The following is a 16,524-nucleotide window of genomic DNA, read 5'->3' on the forward strand; positions in this document are numbered from 1 at the left end:
TTGAAATAGTAACCACAGGTGTTTGAGAAACAAGCAGAGGTTGGTGTGGGTTCAGGGAGGCTGTGTTTCTTCATCATGGGGTCCTTTATAGTTGAGAGTGGGCTTGACCTGCCCCACTGGACTCAGATATAGTCCCTTTTAGCTATTTCTCCTCCTCCCTTACTGCCTTTAAAATGCCAGTCAGAATAACCAGGATTTGGAGATATGTATCAAAATCACTTTAGGAACTTTTTCAGAATGCCTGTTTTCAGAATACCATCCTGGGGACTGGGGGCAGTGAGCCTGGGATGGGGCCCTCCTTCCATCTTGATGCCCCTCTGTTAAGAGCCACTGTTACGTGAGGACGAGGTGATGTGCACGTGGGTCACCTGGAGACCTTGTTAACCTGTGGATTCTAAGGCAGCTGGGCTGGGGCCTGGGAGTCTGCATTTTCAGTGAGATCCAGGACGATGCCCCAGGGGTAGAAAGGGCCGTGCAGAGGGCCACGCACGCCAAATGAGGAAGGACACTAGCAGATCCAGGACTCTGGAATCCTGGTGCCAGGTGGCCTGGGGCAGGTCACTTACCTCTCTGAGCCTCCAGCCTCCTCTGTGGAATGAGAGCTACCACAGCAGTACCTCCACGTGGGGCTTTTCCCTGCACAGCACGGGCTCCATAAAGGTCTGTTCGTGGGATTACCAGCCTGGGTCATCGTTCTGTGAACTCACCTGACATCAGACACGTGGGGGTTAGGGTGGGGGTCTGGAAGGCAGTGTTGGGCTCTGTCTGCACCTGGACCGTGGGCTTGCGGTCTGCTTACTCCCGGGGATGGATGCCCAGCAGCCTGGCCATGAGAACAGACAGGAAGTCATGCTGTTTACTTTTCTACCTTTTAGTCATACCTCTTGAGGAGGGAGGCCTTCTCAGTCTAAAGCTGCCTGTCTGTACCCTCCTTTCTAATCTGGGAGTCCTGGGCTGTTTTGTCCTTTTTAGAGCCAGGTTGATAAGCCCGGTGCCAAGACACTGGGTGTAGTGCTGTGTTCTTTCTCCATGCCAGCTCTTGCCACTGGAACGCATATGCTGCACCCCGAACACTGCAGCATCTGCAGAGACCCAGCTCTGCTGCCTGGGCTCCAGCTGGCCTGGTGCCAGGCACAGCTCCCCGGTCCTTCTCCCTCACTGAGCAGGCAGTTGGACTCAGTCCCCTTTCTCTGTCCCCTTGGGCAGGCTGTGCCTCTGGACCATTTCAGCAAGCTGGCAAGCCGCAGATGCAGTTTCCAAGCAGGGATGCAATCATGCTGCATTGCTGGCCCTGATTACAGGCTTCAGGACTGTGGTGTGCCATCAGAGAGAGGGGTCCCTGGGGACAGGGCTACCCCTGGGGGTTGAGAGTACAGAGGCCTGGCCAGTTTTCATCTGCAGGGGTCGGGGGGTGGCATCCCTTGCCTGCATCTCTGATGCACATTTCCTTTGCAGCCTGGCCCTTCCTGCCTTCCCCCACCTGCCATTTGGAAACAGGAATCTTTGTCTCTCTACCCAGCTTGGCAGTGTATTTACTTGTATAAATGTTTTCAGCTATTTTCATTTTGTCTCCCCCATCTAAATGTAAGTTCTGTAAAGCCAGGACACGTACCTATGTGTTTGTATTCTTGTCTCATTCTGAATCTGTAGAAAACACTAAAAAACTATTGAATTGATTGACCCCAGTCTTTGGTTTTAGCAGAGCTTCTGTTGAATGGTTTCTGTAGCACGTGATTGACAGAATTTTCCAGTTAGGGGCACCAGCGTTTGTCTTTTCTTCCACTGCCCAGCCATTTCCAGCTCTCCTCCTCCCCCTGGCATGTGAGGCCCTCTGGCCATTTGTGTTTGCTGGTAAAACCTTCGATCCTCAGGTGGGCAGCTTGCTGATGCCTGGATTTTTAGGGACTCAGTCACATGATGGTCAACTGCTCTGAGAAAGTCATTACACTGGCATTCGCTAGACTCACTGGCCAGTCATATCCCCAAATCCATTCAGAACTGGAAGCTGGAAGAGGAGCCCAGCTCCAACCCACAGTTAGTACCATTTCCTGCCACTCCCAGTTTCACTCTTCTGAAGGCCAACTTACTGACATTTTAAGTAATGTCAGAAAGAGTTAAAAGTTCCCCACTCCTACAGTATCTGTGTGTGAACGTTTAGATCCTAGGGTTTTTGATTGTTTGCTTGTTTTGGGCTCTAGACCAGCTTCTGACGAGAAGCGATGTCTTGCTCTGCTTGTAACTGGCTGAAACCCTCGCCAGAGGGAGCCAGCAGAGCAGATTGGCGGGGTGGGGCTCTCAAACTTCTTGAAAGTGACCCGCCATAGAACATACTATACATCGTGACCCAGGACACATGTATGTTATATATGCGCCTGGAAAAGTGTTCTCAGAACAGTACCTAGGGGCTTCACTGCTGGCGCAGTGGTTGGGAACCCGCCTGCCAATGCAGGGGACACGGGTTCGAGCCCTGGTCTCGAAGATCCCACATGCCGCAGAGCAACTAAGCCCGTGCGCCACGACTACTGAGCCTGCTCTCTAGAGCCTGCGAGCCACAACTACTGAAGTCCACGTGCCACAACTACTGAAGCCTGTGCACCTAGAGCCCGAGCTCTGCAACAAGAGAAGCCACCGCAATAAGAAGCCCACGTGCCGCAACGACAAGTAGCCTGCTGCAACTGGAGAAAGCCCACGTGCAGCAACGAAGACCCAACAGCTAAGACCCAATGCAGCCAAAAATAAAATAAATACAAAAAAACAGTACCTAGCCTTCCTGTATGTGATTCACCCAGTGTTGGCCATGACCCACTAAATTGATCTCATAACCCTCTAATGGGTCACAGCCCTCAGTTTGAAAAACACTGCTTGGGAATTCCGTGATGGTCCAGTGGTTAGGACTCTGCACTTTCACTGCCGAGGGCCTGGGTTCAATCCCTGGTCGGGGAACTGGGATCCCTCTGGCCGACTGGCACGGCAAAAAGAAAAAAGAAGGAAAAACACTGCTCTAGGGAGCATTCCATTCTAGGATTTCCAAGGCTTTTGCAGAATTCTGCACTGGGGGATAAACTTCCCAATCTGGCATCTTAGCTTCTCTGGCCTCCAAATTGTATTTGCGTTGGAGGGAGGGAGTTAATATCCCTGGGCCTGCCCTTCCCCTTTCCCCACCCATCTCTGTGCCAGATCCTTCTAAATTCCTTAAAGACTGTGTACATTCCTTATTTTACATTTGTATTCTTCTCTAGCCTTGAATCTATAGGAAGCACTAAAAAAAATTCCGATGACCTCAGTCCTAGGATTAGCAAAGTTCCTATTGAATGGCTTCCTCTATTCTCACCCCCTAGACTGAGCTGGGCTTCTCAGCCAGTGACTAGCATGTCCCCCGTTCCATCTTGGCTTGGAGTGCAGCTGGGTGGCCACTGCAGTGAGCTGGGGTGCTTGCAGCCAAGTAGACCCAGGGGCAGCGGGACCGGGGCCTTCTTCAGCATCTGCGACCTCGGCTGAGGGAGTGAGAGGGGCTGGTTAGGAGGCCCTGAAGTCTCCCCGCCCCACCTCCGTTGACCACTGTCCCAGCTCTCGCTGTATGAGAGGTGGGAGGGATGGTGCTGCTCAGATTCTTCTTACCCCTTGGGAAGTAGCGAGCCTTTAGAAATTTCCAGCACTGGCCTCACCTCATTATATCCCTTTCAGGGACCTGTTCTTTGAGTCCTGGCCTAGGTAGACAGCCTCATCTCCCGTGTGTCTGCCGGCCCTGCCACTTCTCTCTCCTCTCCCTCCCCAGGAAGGGCCTGGCTCGGGCCACAGCAAGCCGTCCCCCATCTCCCACTCCCTTGCCAGGGGCACGGCGTGGGACTGGCAGACAGCGCGTCCTTGCCACCCGAGACTGTGGGCGCTGGTACTCCCATCGTCAGTTGAGGATCTGGTACGCTCACGTCACTCACCCCCAGGCAAGACTGCGTGGCTTTCTTGCTGTGGGTCCGGAGGACACCCGCCTCTCCTCCCCTGTGTTTCGGCCTTGCCGGAGTTTGACAGGAGATGGCAGTGGTGGGCGGGCGGCTTCCAGCCTTGACACAGATGCTCGGGCCCCTTTAATGGCCCTCCTTTGCCCGTTGTTGGACTTCCTGCCTCTTCCCCTCTCACACTGGGAGCCCTGTTAGTGGATACTGATCATAGTGACCAGGCAGGAAGCCTGCTTTTTTTCCTAAGGTGGGTGCTCAGCCCCCACTGAGCAGGCCAGCCCTTAGGGCCACCCAGTCCTACAGGATGTGATGTTCAAATCCGCTTTAAAGGAACTACTTGTTTCAGCTTCCTTGTATTTTCAACCAATTGATCAGCCTCAGTTTGCCATTTTCTATCCTTGGACCATTTTTATATGGTGAATTAGGTTCAGTCGAGAGCAGTGTTAGGAATGAGGGTCTAGACCAGGAGCTGCGGGACCAGCTCGTCGTCGTTCCTGCTGTGCCGTCAGTGCTGGGCATCAGAGCTGCAGCTCAGGGAAGCAGTGTGCGCCTCGGGCAGCCCGGGGGGCAAGGGGCAGAGAGTGGGCCTCCTGGCCAGGGCAGAGCTCCTTGGAGCTCAAATAGGGGTGGGACGGAAGTGCTCAGCCCCCCTGCCATGTTGCCTTCCCCCGGCGGTGTCCCCACTCCTCCCTTTGCCACTGAATTGCTTTCCGACTTGGAGCACCTCATTAGCTCAAACTTCAGAAAGGATCTGGAGGGTGATCCTTTCACCCACCTCTGGTCTCAGCACCACCAGGCTCTCCTGGGAACAGCCTCAGGGCTCCTCAGCCTCAGCACTGCTGATGCTTTGGGCCGGATCAGTCTCTGCTGTCGGGGGCTGTCCTGAGCATTGTTGGGTGTTTAACAGCATCCCTGGCCTCTAACCACCAGGAGCCCCTCCCCCCAGCTGTGACAACCAAACGTGTCTCCAGACATTACAGATGTCCTCTGGGGGGCAGAGTTGCCCCCAGTTGAGAACCACTGGGCTGCCTGGTCACCCTACCCTGCCCAACAGCCAGATGATTCTTTTAACGTGACCCCCCGCTCAGAGACCTGCAAGAGCTTCCGTCGCACTCAGGATGGACTCTCAGGTCCTTCCCTGGTGCTTTCGCTGAGGCCTGAGACGCCTGGCCGCGCCTCCAGCTCCTCGCTGCTCTGCTGCAGCCCTGCTGGCCTCCAGTGGTCATCGAACACCCAGGCACACTCCACCAGGGTCTTCAGGGCAGCTCTTCTGTCTGCTTGGAAAGCTCACTCCCTTAATACACTCAGATCTCTGGTCACGTGTCACCTTGGAGTGGCCTTTCCTGATCACCCTCGTAAAATAAATAGCTTGCTCTTGCTCCTCTCCCGTTTCCAGCCTCTCCCCCATACACCCTGGCTAGTGCCTTGGTTTTCTGTATGGCACAGAGCACCACCTGACCTGTGTGGTGTGTGTGTGTGTGTGTGTGTGTGTGTGTGTGTGTGTGTGTGTGTGTGTGTTTGCGCATGCCTGTCTGCCTGTCTGTCTGTTTCTCTGCTGCACTAGAATGGAGGCTGAGTCAGAGCGGGACTTACCTCACCAGTGGCTGTCCTCCCTGAAGCCTGGCTCTCTTCCTCCAGAGCAGGTGCAGGAATCCTCGCCATGCGGGGCAGGTGTGTTGTTTGCTACTCCTGTTTCCAGAAGAGGCAGTGGAAGCAAAGGATGTGGGCTCTCGGATTCCACCAGGCACGTCCCGCAGACATGTCACAAAAGTGTCCAAGCACAGGGAGTTATACCCAATCTCTTGTAATAACCTGTAGCGGAATATAATCTGCAAAGAACCCACAAGAACAAATGGCTGTGCTGTACACTTGAAACTAACACAATATTGTAAATCAACTATACGTCAATTTAACAAAATTTTAAAAGTCTCCAAAGTAATGCATGTTCATTTTTAAAACCACCTGTAGCCCCTCTTCACTCAGACACTTTAACATTTTGGTGTGTTACCTTTCTTGTCTTGCTTTTTTTTGTTATGCAGAAACCTCTGATAGCTACAGCTCTCCCTCAAGAAATGTTAAACAGTAGTTCACCACCTCAGAGGTTGTTCAGAATTCTAGAACCAATAATGACAGTTAAAACCTATCCACCTTCCACCTCAGATCCCACCCTGGTAACAATTTTTTAAAAACTGCGTCCAGGGTGCGCCTAACAAAAAACGTGGCTCTGTTTCATGGCTTAGTTTCACTTTACAATGTGGCGTTTTCCTAGAGCAGGCACAGTGCCCTCTGGTGTTAGCCTCCAGTGTCTGGTGCCTGTGATCTGGGTGCTTGATCTCTCAAGGGTGGGAGGAGCAGAGATGGGCAAACTGCTGAGACCCGGTGGTGTCTCCCACCTGGCGGCCTCGGCGGGTGCTCAGGGCCCTGATGACGTCCGCAGGCAGAGGCCACCACAGCCGCCTGCCATGTGCCCCAGAAGTGAATAGAGCAGTTGTTGCTTTTATAACCAGGAGAAAAATTAACTGTCTTTCAGAGGATGTGGACTTGCCAGAAATGTGTTTTACTCTGTCCCTATCTCTACTGCTCTGGGGAGGGAGGAGCTTTTTCTGTGGTTAAGCGAATGGGTTCGAGCTAGACTGCCTGAGTTGAAGTCCCAGTGGCACCACTTAGGAGCCGTGTGACCATGAACACATGACTTATTTTCTCTTTGTCTCAGTTTACTTATTTGTAAAGACAATGACAGTATGCTTATTTCATGGAGTTGTGGAGGATTTCTCAGGTTAAAACACGTGAAGTGCTAGAAAACTGCATGGAGTGTAATACACACCAGCTGTGCTGTCGCTGTGAGGAGAGGCTTCCAGAGCAGAGGTTCCTTCCAGAGCAGGGGTTCTGAAAGCCTTCGAGATGCAGGGAGCACGTGCCCGGAACAGGGAGAGGCGAGGAGGACGTGGGTAAGCGCTGTTCCGTGGGAGATGCCCGGCTGGAGCGGCTGGCGGATGTGGAAAGAGCAGTGCCCGGTGTGGTGGGACATGGGCACCTGGGAGGGAAACTTGTGAAAGAGCATGGAGAGGCTTGCAAGTCATCCTCGCCCTCCCAGGCGTCTTGTTCTCATTTTCTGGAATTCCCAAGGAAAAGAAATGTAGCCAGAGGGACTTACCCTGGTGGCGCAGTGGTTAAGAATCTGCCTGCCAGTGCAGTGGACACGGGTTCGAGCCCTGGTCCGGGAAAATCCCACATGCTGCGGAGCAACTAAGCCCATGCGCCACAACTAGTGAGCCTGCGCTCTAGAGCCTGCGAGCCACAACTACTGAGCCCACGTGCTACAACTAATGAAGCCCGCGCGCCTAGAGCCCTTGTTCCGCAACAAGAGAAGCCACTGCCATGAGAAGCCCGCGCACCGCAATGAAGAGTAGCCCCCGCTCGCCGCGACTAGAGAAAGCCCGCGCGCAGCAACGAAGACCCAACGCAGCCAAAATTAATTAATTAATTAATTAAAAGAAAAAAAAAAGAAATGTAGCCAGGATAGTGGCCTCTGCACCCCTCTGTCCTCCCTGCCACTCCTCCCTGCTCTACACTGTCATTGTCGTTGTGCAAGATCAGAAGAGCCTGGAGACCCAGCTTCACGGTGGAAGGGAGTCAGACTCGGGCAAGAGGCCAAGTGCAGGTCAGGAGAGCCACATCCAGGGACACGCTGGCTCACCAGGCCCCCTCCTGGGAACTCGGGGACCTGCCTGCCCCACAGCCTTGCAGAGGTTCTACAGAGGGAGGAAGGAGAAAACCCACCCCTGTCCTTGTGATGCCAGCTTTCACGGGCTGTGTTGTTCCTGCTTCGGCCTCAGAGCGGGAGCCTCAGTTTTCCGTACCCCCTCAGGGGCAGCGAGGCTGGGCCGTGTCCCATCAAAGACTGCGCTGACTTAGGGTCTGCGCTTGGGCCACTCCCTTCCTTTCCTGGCAGCTCTATCGGGGACTGACACAGACGCCGAGGTTGGGATGATGTGCAGACTCAACTTGGGTCTCTCCTCAGGGTCCCTGAGCCCGCGAGGCAGCCTGTGCCCGCAGCCGCAGCTGCTCCAAGCACGGCGTCACCTCCCGCCCCATGCGGCACTGTCCCTCTCCCAGTGGATTTCCCCTCACTGCAACTTCTGGTTTCCATGGCAACTTGGAAAGACCTGCAGTTGTGGCTTTTTGAAGCCTAAAATGGGAGCAGAGGTTTGAGATAGGGTGGGACAGCACTGAAGATACCATGTCCCACCCAGGGATTTGGGCCCAGAGGGTTACAGGATAGGAGGTTCTTTGAATTAGAAAAATGGCACTGTCATCCCAGCACACCCTTAGCAGAGTTCCACATGGCCCCTTGCAGCCTCCTGGGATCTTGGATCCTGAGCTCAGGGTCTTCAGCCTGCACCTAGGGGGCAGCGGAGGCAAGGTGGAGTGATCACAGCACTTAGCGTTGGCTGAGCCCTTACTGTGGGCCAGGCGCCTGGTGGCCGTCTGTGCTTTCACTGCCTCGTTAATCCTCTGAGCCACTCACCCCACCTTTTACACGAGCGCTTCGCGAGGCTGCTTTGCAAGGCTGCAGCACCAGCGCAGGTGAGTGTCCGGTGTGCTTAACACCGGGGCTCCCTCTCATCTGGAACACGGGCTTGTGTTCCTGTAGGAGCATCTCTGTCACCTGTTGATGGCGGGCCCATTGCTTCCCCTTTACTTTTTTTTAAAGTCACATCCCACTAACAGCAGGGTTTGCTTTAGTCGTTGGCAGGATTTCGGTGCCCGTAAGCGCGTGTCTCCCTTCTCAGTTCTCCTCTCGTGAGGTCACCGTTGCAGGCCCCACGTTCTGCAGTGGAGCGATCTAGAGTGTTCGGTTGGGTGTTTGAGGGAACAGCTCTTCCATCCCCCTAGTTTGGGGTCTTGGAGGTGCCTGAGCCGGGGAGGTGGGCAGTCACAGAGATGCACTGGTTCCCAGAACTCAGTGAGGAGCCACAGAGGAGCGGCCCCAGGTTTGGGGAACCAGCAAGGAAGATGCACTGGCCCAGTGGAGAAGCGTCTCCCGCCTGGGCTGTTGTGGGGCATCCGGTGCCCGGCAGGGGGAGGGAATCTGTCGTGGAGGGGCGGGTCAGTGCTTGCTGCGCAGTTGGCCAGGCTCCGGAAGCCGGCGTCCTGAGAGTTGGTTACTCAGCAGCTTGCAGTCCTCTGCGGGGCAGGAGATAAGGAGCAGCCTGTGACTGGCCGGGCAGGATGGCCCGGGTTAGAAGGTGCTGAGGCTGATAGCGGCCTCAGGGTGACCCTCGGCCCAGTGTCACGCTCCTCCTCCAGCCCACCCTGCTCGGCACTCGGCAGCAGGGGTGCAGGGCAGGCAGAAGCTGGAAAAAGGATTCTACTCACAGCAACACGTTTTGCTCTCTGCAGAATGGGCTGTTAAATCTTTCATTTAAATGAGGCCTTACGTGATCTGTCATTTAGCCACACTTTTCAGCGTGATCAGAGTTACCGCTGGTGAGCACGGTGTTTGCCTTTGGTGCGGGAGGTCGCGCCTGGCGTGCTGTCTCCTGATCTGGGTGCTGTTGGAGGGGCGCGTGGGATTTGGCAAAGCCGAGCTCTGGGCTTAGGGTTTGTGCGCTTAGCTATACGTATGCTACGCTTCACTAAGAGGTAGGGAGAAGACTGTATCCTGTACTGATTTTGGGGGCCGTGCTCTGACACCTGTGCTCTCTGTTCCAGTTGAAACTAGAGGACCGCTCCGTGGTGCCCCGGGATGTGGTCCGGCACATGCGCTCCACTGTGAGTCCCGCGTCCCACTCGGTGGGGCAGGATGGGTGGGGGGTGGCCTGGGGCAGGTCCTGGCCGGGTCTGCTGGGTGGCCCCGCGGGGCGCCTGCCGAGACCTGGATGCCTTCTCCCCCGCAGGACAGCCAGTGTGGCACGGTGATCGACGTGAACATTGACTGCGCCGTGAAGCTCATTGGCACCAACTGCATCGTCTACCCCGTCAACAGCAAGGACCTGCAGCACATCTGGGTGAGCCTGCCCCGCCTGCCACCCCTGCTGACCTCCCCTCTCAGGGCTCTGGTTCTCTCGGGGCACCTTCCCAGGCTGGGCGGCCAAGCCCAGCAGTCGGCTCGCTCCCTGCAGCCTGACCGTGCTTCTTGTGAGTCAGCCATTCAGACGCGAGGTCAGGACACAGCTTTACGTCTCCAGCAGAGACTGCTGGTTTCCTTCCTCCTCTAATGCTTTTTTTGGAACAAATTTTTCAGTTTACTTTTTTAATGGTTTCAAACTTACTGAAAAGTTGTAGGTACCTTTATCCCCTGCAGCTTCCAGGTTCCTCAGCTGGTGACGTTTCGCTGCATTAGCTCCAGCGCCTTTCCTCCCTCCTTCCCCACCTCTCTCTGCTCCTCTGTCGCTCTCTCTTTCTCACTCCCCCCGCCGCCTTCTCTCCCTCTCTCTCTCTCCCCTCCCCTTTTCTGAAACATTTGAAAGCAAACTACAGGTATGATGCTATATGACCCCTAAATACTACAATGTGTATTTCCCCAAAACAGGAACACTCTGCTGTTTAACCACCATTCAAAGCCCCAAACGAGGACTTTGACCCATTACTGTCCAATCCACATTGGACCTCATTCAGTTGTCCCAACAATCTCCTTTTTCCCCTCTGACCCAGGATTCCATCAGGAGCACACACAAGAATTGTCAGCTCTTTGATCTCCCCCAGTCTGGAGAGGTTCCCCAGTCTTGCTTTGTCTTCCTTATCCCGGGTGACCCTGAGCGTGGGGCCATCTGACGGTGCCCGTGACCAGCCTGGGGCCCTGCGTACTTGGCAGAACTGCCCCAGAAGTGCGCTGAGCTCTTCGCTGGCCCAGAACGTCCCGCGGCCGCAGGGTGGGGACATTCCGTTTGTTCCCCAGTCGTCTGAGGCTCTGCCATGCCTCCCCACCGTAAAGTCAGCATTCACCCCTTTGCAAGCGATTGTATTTATTTTGTGGGGAGATATTCCGGGATTGTGTCAATAACCCGGTACTTCTCAAACCCCCATCCATCAGCATTAGCTTCCATTAACAATTCCCACCTGAACCAGCCAGCACTCTGGTGGCTGTTAAATGGTGATTTTATGACTCCATCATTGCCTTCTTGTTTTTATTAGTTTGGCATTGTACTGTATGGAAGAGCTGTACTTTCTGTCCCATTTATTTATTCATTTTTTTACATCAGTATGGATGCAGAGATTCCTGTTTTATTCAGTTGGTTATAACCTATTACTATCATTATTTGTTTTGTTGCTTGAATGATCCCACATTTGGCCAGTAGGATCCCCTTCTAGCTGACATCTGTGTCCTTTTGACATATCCCCACCATTTTTTTTTTAAACACTTTCTTTCCATCTTGTATTTTTTCTCATCCAGCCTAGAATCAGCTGTTTCTTCAAGGAGCCCTGGTTCCTTTCAGAAAATGGTATTTCAAAAGCCAAGATCTGGATGCAAGCTGGGTGTGCTAATTGCTACTAGGCCCTATTCAGGACAACACTAGGGAACACATGTATGTGTGCATACGTAGACACACACACACGTCTAAATGTGTCCGTGCCTGTTCTGTGTATGTAAGATGTATGAGTTCATCTTGATCCTTCAGCTCCAGTCTAGCTCCTCAGATTCCTCCTCTCTTCCCCTTCCTGTTCCTGTATTAGTGAGTGCCGTCCCCAGTAGTGAGAGACTTGGCTCTTGATATCCTCAGTTTAGTTATTTATTTGCTTAAATCACCTTACTTATTCGTCTGTATAACCACCCTCCCCAGCCCGCTCCCACTTAACGTGTCGTGTGTCCTTGGGACGCCGTCAAGCTTCTGCCTCTGTGTGGGAGGGGAGCTGGGGTGCAGCTGGACTCTCGGGGGAAAGCCTGCTGCAGCAGCTATTAGGTCGGACCTATCTAGAGCCTTCCTCCCCTGTCTGTGGGACCAAGAGGAATTGGTGCCCTGGACACCAGTGTCATCGGCCACCTCTCACACCCCTGTCCCCCTGATCTGCAGCCCTTCATGTATGGGGACTACATTGCCTATGACTGCTGGCTGGGGAAGGTCTACGACTTGAAGAACCAGATCATCCTCAAGCTGTCCAACGGTGCCAGGTGCGGATTTCACCACGGAGGAGCCATTGTTCGGCAGGGGCAGCGCGTGAAGGAGGGCAGGGGGTGTTTTCTCGGTTCCTCGAGGGCCGTGCCAGGGACTGCAGGCTTTCGGGGCCTCGAGTCTCAGGACCTGACCCTGGGCTGGTCTCCTTGTCAGCCTGGCCTGATTCTCTGGCTCAGTTTCTGGTCTAGGCTCTACCCTGGCTTCGGGAGAGCTGCATTATCATTTAGGACACGTGAGAGGTGCTGATGCTTTATTTTAGGCACTTTAATGGTGGTGAACGCTCAGATCTGGGGGTAGAGTCTTGTTTGTTTTAGGAGAGTTCCTTGTACCAGTGCAGGGGCTGAGGTGTGGGCGGAGGATGAATTGCCTATTTTGGGGGGGCGGACGTATTGATGCCTCTGGGCAAGTCCTTTAGATCCTGACCAGCACCACAACGGGTCCTGGCTGCCTCGCCTCCCCTAAGACTCAGGCACTGTGTCGGGTGCCAACCAAGCCCCTGTGCCCTGTTGCAGGTGCTCCATGAACACAGAGGATGGTGCCAAGCTCTACGATGTCTGCCCGCACGTCAGCGACTCTGTACGTTGGCTCCACCCAAGGAGCCTGGGGTGGGCGGGGGGCCCCTCACCTCATGTTCCTCAGCCCCTGGGCTGTGCAGGAGGGACTTCTCAGCAGAGAGCTTGGAGCTGACCCAGGCTAACCACTGCTTCTACACCGTTGCTTTCCTAGAAAAGGGGCGGTGTGTATCCAAAGGTATAAAAGTTTGGGTGTGGGCAGAAAGCAGTAGAACCTTTCTTTGCATTTTGTTAACTTGGTATCTCATCCTTTTTAAAATCTCCTGTTTTCTTAGAGTGTATGCAGTATTTTACTACAATTGACATTTTAGAACAGTAGTACGTGACACAGTTTATAAATAAGAATACTAGGGGAGTGTGTGTGATTAAGCAGGTTTGGGGACCCCTGCCCTCTAGAGCTTTAGTACTTAAAGTGCTGCCCCTGGACCAGCGGCATTGTTGTGGCCTGAGAGCTTGGAAGCAGAATGGGTCAGACGTGCATTTCAGTAAGATCCCTGGTGATTTGTATGCACCTGAGGTCTGGGAGGTGCTGCTCTGGAGCCTTAGGGGGTGTGGAGCGTGGAGGCCCGGGGCCAGCAGGAGCCAGGCACAGAGCAGGGGGTGCGGGTATGGAGAGCACCCTCCCCTGAGGAGGCAGTGCTCACGGGGACTTTTCTCTGGCCCCAAATCCTGCAGGGTCTCTTCTTTGATGATTCCTACGGCTTCTACCCAGGCCAGGTGCTCATTGGCCCTGCCAAGATCTTCTCCAGTGTCCAGTGGCTGTCAGGGGTCAAGCCCGTGCTCAGCACCAAGAGCAAGTTCCGCGTGTTGGTCGAAGAGGTAGGGGTGGGGGCAGGACAGGGGGGTGAGGCCCTGGATCTCCTGCCCACCCTGCCTCACCTGAGGTGGGGCTGCTCTGAGGACCAGGGGAACCCGGGCCGAGCAAGGTGGGAGGGTGGTGAGTGGCAGGTCCTCTGGGCCCTGACTGGAGGTGAGGAGGCCGCAGTGAGTGACCCCTGGGGTGGGCCTGTTCTGGGGGTGTCCAAACTTGGTGCTACACTGTGATGAAGACCTGCTTCCTGCTCTGGGGGCAGGTGGGCTCTGGACAGCTGCCTAAAGAGAGGGCGTTAGAGCCTGCTGACCGTGGCCCTGTCCCGCCCGCCACCCCCAGGTGCAGGTTGTGGAGCTGAAGGTCACGTGGATTACCAAGAGCTTCTGTCCAGGGGGCACGGACAGCGTCAGCCCCCCGCCCTCTGTCATCACCCAGGAAAACCTAGGCAGGTGAGCGGCTCCAGTGCGCCACCCGCTCCAGCGCCCCCAGGGGCGGTCCCCAAGCAAGTCTCTGGGCCGCGGGCACGGGTGGCCAGAACCCCCTGGCCCAGCCCCTGCCTCTCCTCCCTCCCCTCCCAGGGTGAAGCGTCTCGGATGCTTTGACCATGCTCAGCGGCAGCTCGGGGAGCGCTGTCTGTATGTCTTCCCAGCCAAGGTAGAGCCGGCCAAGATTGCCTGTGAATGTCCAGAAAAACACTGCGCCCAGGGGGAGGGCTCTATGGCCAAGAAGGTATGTCCTCGGGGTTGGGGCTTGGCGGGCGTTTGAGGAACTGGCCTTGAGCCATTTCCACAGCAGGAAGGTCTGTGCTTTAGGCCTTGGGGGGCAGCCCTGATGACCCTTGCAGGCCAGTTAGGTGTGTACAGCTGTCACCCCTCAGACCGAGCTGCCTGGGGTCCGGCCGCGTCAGCCGGCTCTCCACAGCGCCCGTCCTCCCCATTCCGACCCCGCAGGTGAAGCGCCTCCTCAAGAAGCAGGTTGTGAGGATCATGTCCTGCTCCCCGGACTCCCAGTGCTCCAGGGACCATTCCATGGAGGACACAGGCAAGAAGGGGGCGGCCAAAGCCAAGAGTGAAGCAGGGTCCGCCAGCCCCGAGGAGACGCCTGATGGGTCTGCCAGCCCAGTGGAGATGCAGGACGAGGGCCCCGAGGAGGCCCACGAGGTGGGCGAGCAGCTGCCCCCCTTCCTGCTGAAGGAGGGCGGGGATGACAGGCTGCACTCGGCCGAGCAGGACGCCGATGACGAGGCCGCCGATGACACGGACGACACCAGCTCAGTGACCTCCTCCGCCAGTTCCACCACCTCCTCCCAGAGTGGCAGCGGCACAGGTCGCAAGAAGAGCATCCCCTTGTCCATCAAGAACTTAAAGCGGAAACACAAGAGGAAGAAGAATAAGATCACTCGTGACTTCAAGCCGGGGGACAGGTAAACTCATGGGCACCCTCTCTTTCCCGGCCGGATGTCCAGCCTGAGACCCTCCCCTCCTGCCCCCGCCCCGCTCCCACACGCATGCACACTCAGGCTCACGTGCACGTGGGCGCACACGTGGTCTGCAAGCCCCGTGAAGGCTCAGGGGTGCCCAGCCGAGATGACGTGGGTGCCTGGGGTTGGCCGGGTGGGAAGGAGGGATCTGGGAGTGGGAGAGGGCGGGACGGGGGCCGTTCCAGGAGGAGATGCCTGGTGGGGAGACTGTTTCTTCCCTGCTGCCTGATGCTAAGAGTTTCAGGTTACCAAGCCCGCGGGGCGGGGCGGTGGGTAGAGAGCGTAGCTGCCCTTTCCTCACTGGTCCTGCGCTGCAGGGTGGCGGTGGAGGTGGTGACCACGATGACCTCAGCAGACGTGATGTGGCAGGACGGCTCCGTGGAGTGCAACGTCCGCTCCAACGACCTCTTCCCTGTGCACCACCTGGACAACAATGAGTTCTGCCCCGGAGACTTCGTGGTGGACAAGCGAGGTAGTGCCGGGCGGGGCTCGGGCAGAAGGGGCGAGAGGTCTGGGCATCAAGGACACTCCCCTTGGACGGTGGCTCACTCTTCTGAAGACTCGGGGAGCCTTTCTGGCCTGCACTGACCGAGCCAGGGAAGCCGTGGGTTCTCGGCCCCGTTGTGGTTGACGTGCAGTGGGTGGGTGGGTGGCAGGTGGCACCACCAGGGCGCCTTAGCTAGTCATGTCCCCCCCCACCCCGCTGGGTCCCCAGTCCAGAGCTGTCCGGACCCCGCTGTCTACGGCGTGGTGCAGTCTGGGGACCACGTGGGCCGCACCTGCATGGTGAAGTGGTTCAAGCTGCGGCCGAGTGGGGACGACGTGGAGGTGAGCGGGTGCTGCCCCCGCGTCTCCTTCAGGGTGGGCTCTGGTGGGCTGGATGTAGGGCCCCTGGGCTCACGACCACCCATCCCTCCCCAGCTGATTGGAGAGGAGGAAGATGTGAGCGTCTACGACATTGCCGATCACCCTGACTTTCGGTTCCGCACGACCGATATCGTTATCCGAATTGGCAACACTGAGGATGGAGGGCCTCACAGGGAGGATGAGGTACGTATGCCCTGGCCTGTGTGGCAGCTGCAGTACCTGATGGTGCCACCAGGTGGCACCAGGAGCCGAGACCTGCAAGTCCTCTGGGCTGCGTGTCCACCCCAGGCGCCTTCCCCAGGAGAGCGGCTGCCGGCAGTGGGGCCGCTCAGTCCGAGCACCTGCACGAGGACTCACCTGCCTGCCGGGCTCAGGCCTCGTTCACACAGCTGCTCCCTGGGCTTATTAGAGAAGCCCATTCCCGTCCTCAGCGCCACGAGCGTGGTGTCAGGTGCTATAGGAGCACAGGAGAGGCCTGGGGAGGTGGCGTCTGAGCTGGGCCCTGGAGAACAAGTGGGGACACGGGGTGGGGTTGGGCAGATTCCAGGCAGAGGAAGAGTAGGGACAAAAGTCCCGAGGCTGGAACCCCATCCTGGGAATGTCTGGAAGCCCGGAGAGACCAGGGTGCTGCGAGCAGGAAGGGAGTGAGTGGGGGGCTCAGTGGACGGCGAGCATTGGGGGTGTTTCAACCAAAGGGTCCCGTGCTCGAGTTACTCACGGTGGT

At 56.2% G+C, this 16,524-nt stretch overlaps 1 protein-coding gene across 3 annotated transcripts in view; it reads left to right on the forward strand.

The window, feature by feature from the left end:
• Positions 1 to 16,524, forward strand: part of UBE2O (ubiquitin conjugating enzyme E2 O) — a 56,240-nt gene that overhangs the window by 33,280 nt on the left and 6,436 nt on the right. For 2 of the 3 annotated variants that reach the window (XM_061174915.1, XM_061174917.1), the window contains exons 2-12: positions 9,669 to 9,728; positions 9,854 to 9,964; positions 11,969 to 12,066; positions 12,583 to 12,646; positions 13,318 to 13,461; positions 13,793 to 13,902; positions 14,032 to 14,182; positions 14,404 to 14,876; positions 15,251 to 15,405; positions 15,649 to 15,761; positions 15,855 to 15,983. In XM_061174915.1, the coding sequence (XP_061030898.1) occupies positions 9,669 to 9,728; positions 9,854 to 9,964; positions 11,969 to 12,066; positions 12,583 to 12,646; positions 13,318 to 13,461; positions 13,793 to 13,902; positions 14,032 to 14,182; positions 14,404 to 14,876; positions 15,251 to 15,405; positions 15,649 to 15,761; positions 15,855 to 15,983 (1,608 nt within the window). The remainder of the gene's footprint in view (positions 1 to 9,668; positions 9,729 to 9,853; positions 9,965 to 11,968; positions 12,067 to 12,582; positions 12,647 to 13,317; positions 13,462 to 13,792; positions 13,903 to 14,031; positions 14,183 to 14,403; positions 14,877 to 15,250; positions 15,406 to 15,648; positions 15,762 to 15,854; positions 15,984 to 16,524) is intronic. The other variant, XM_061174916.1, reaches the window with a different exon arrangement.

This window comes from Eubalaena glacialis, chromosome 19 (genome assembly GCF_028564815.1).
Source record: "Eubalaena glacialis isolate mEubGla1 chromosome 19, mEubGla1.1.hap2.+ XY, whole genome shotgun sequence".
Lineage (NCBI taxonomy): Eukaryota > Metazoa > Chordata > Mammalia > Artiodactyla > Balaenidae > Eubalaena > Eubalaena glacialis.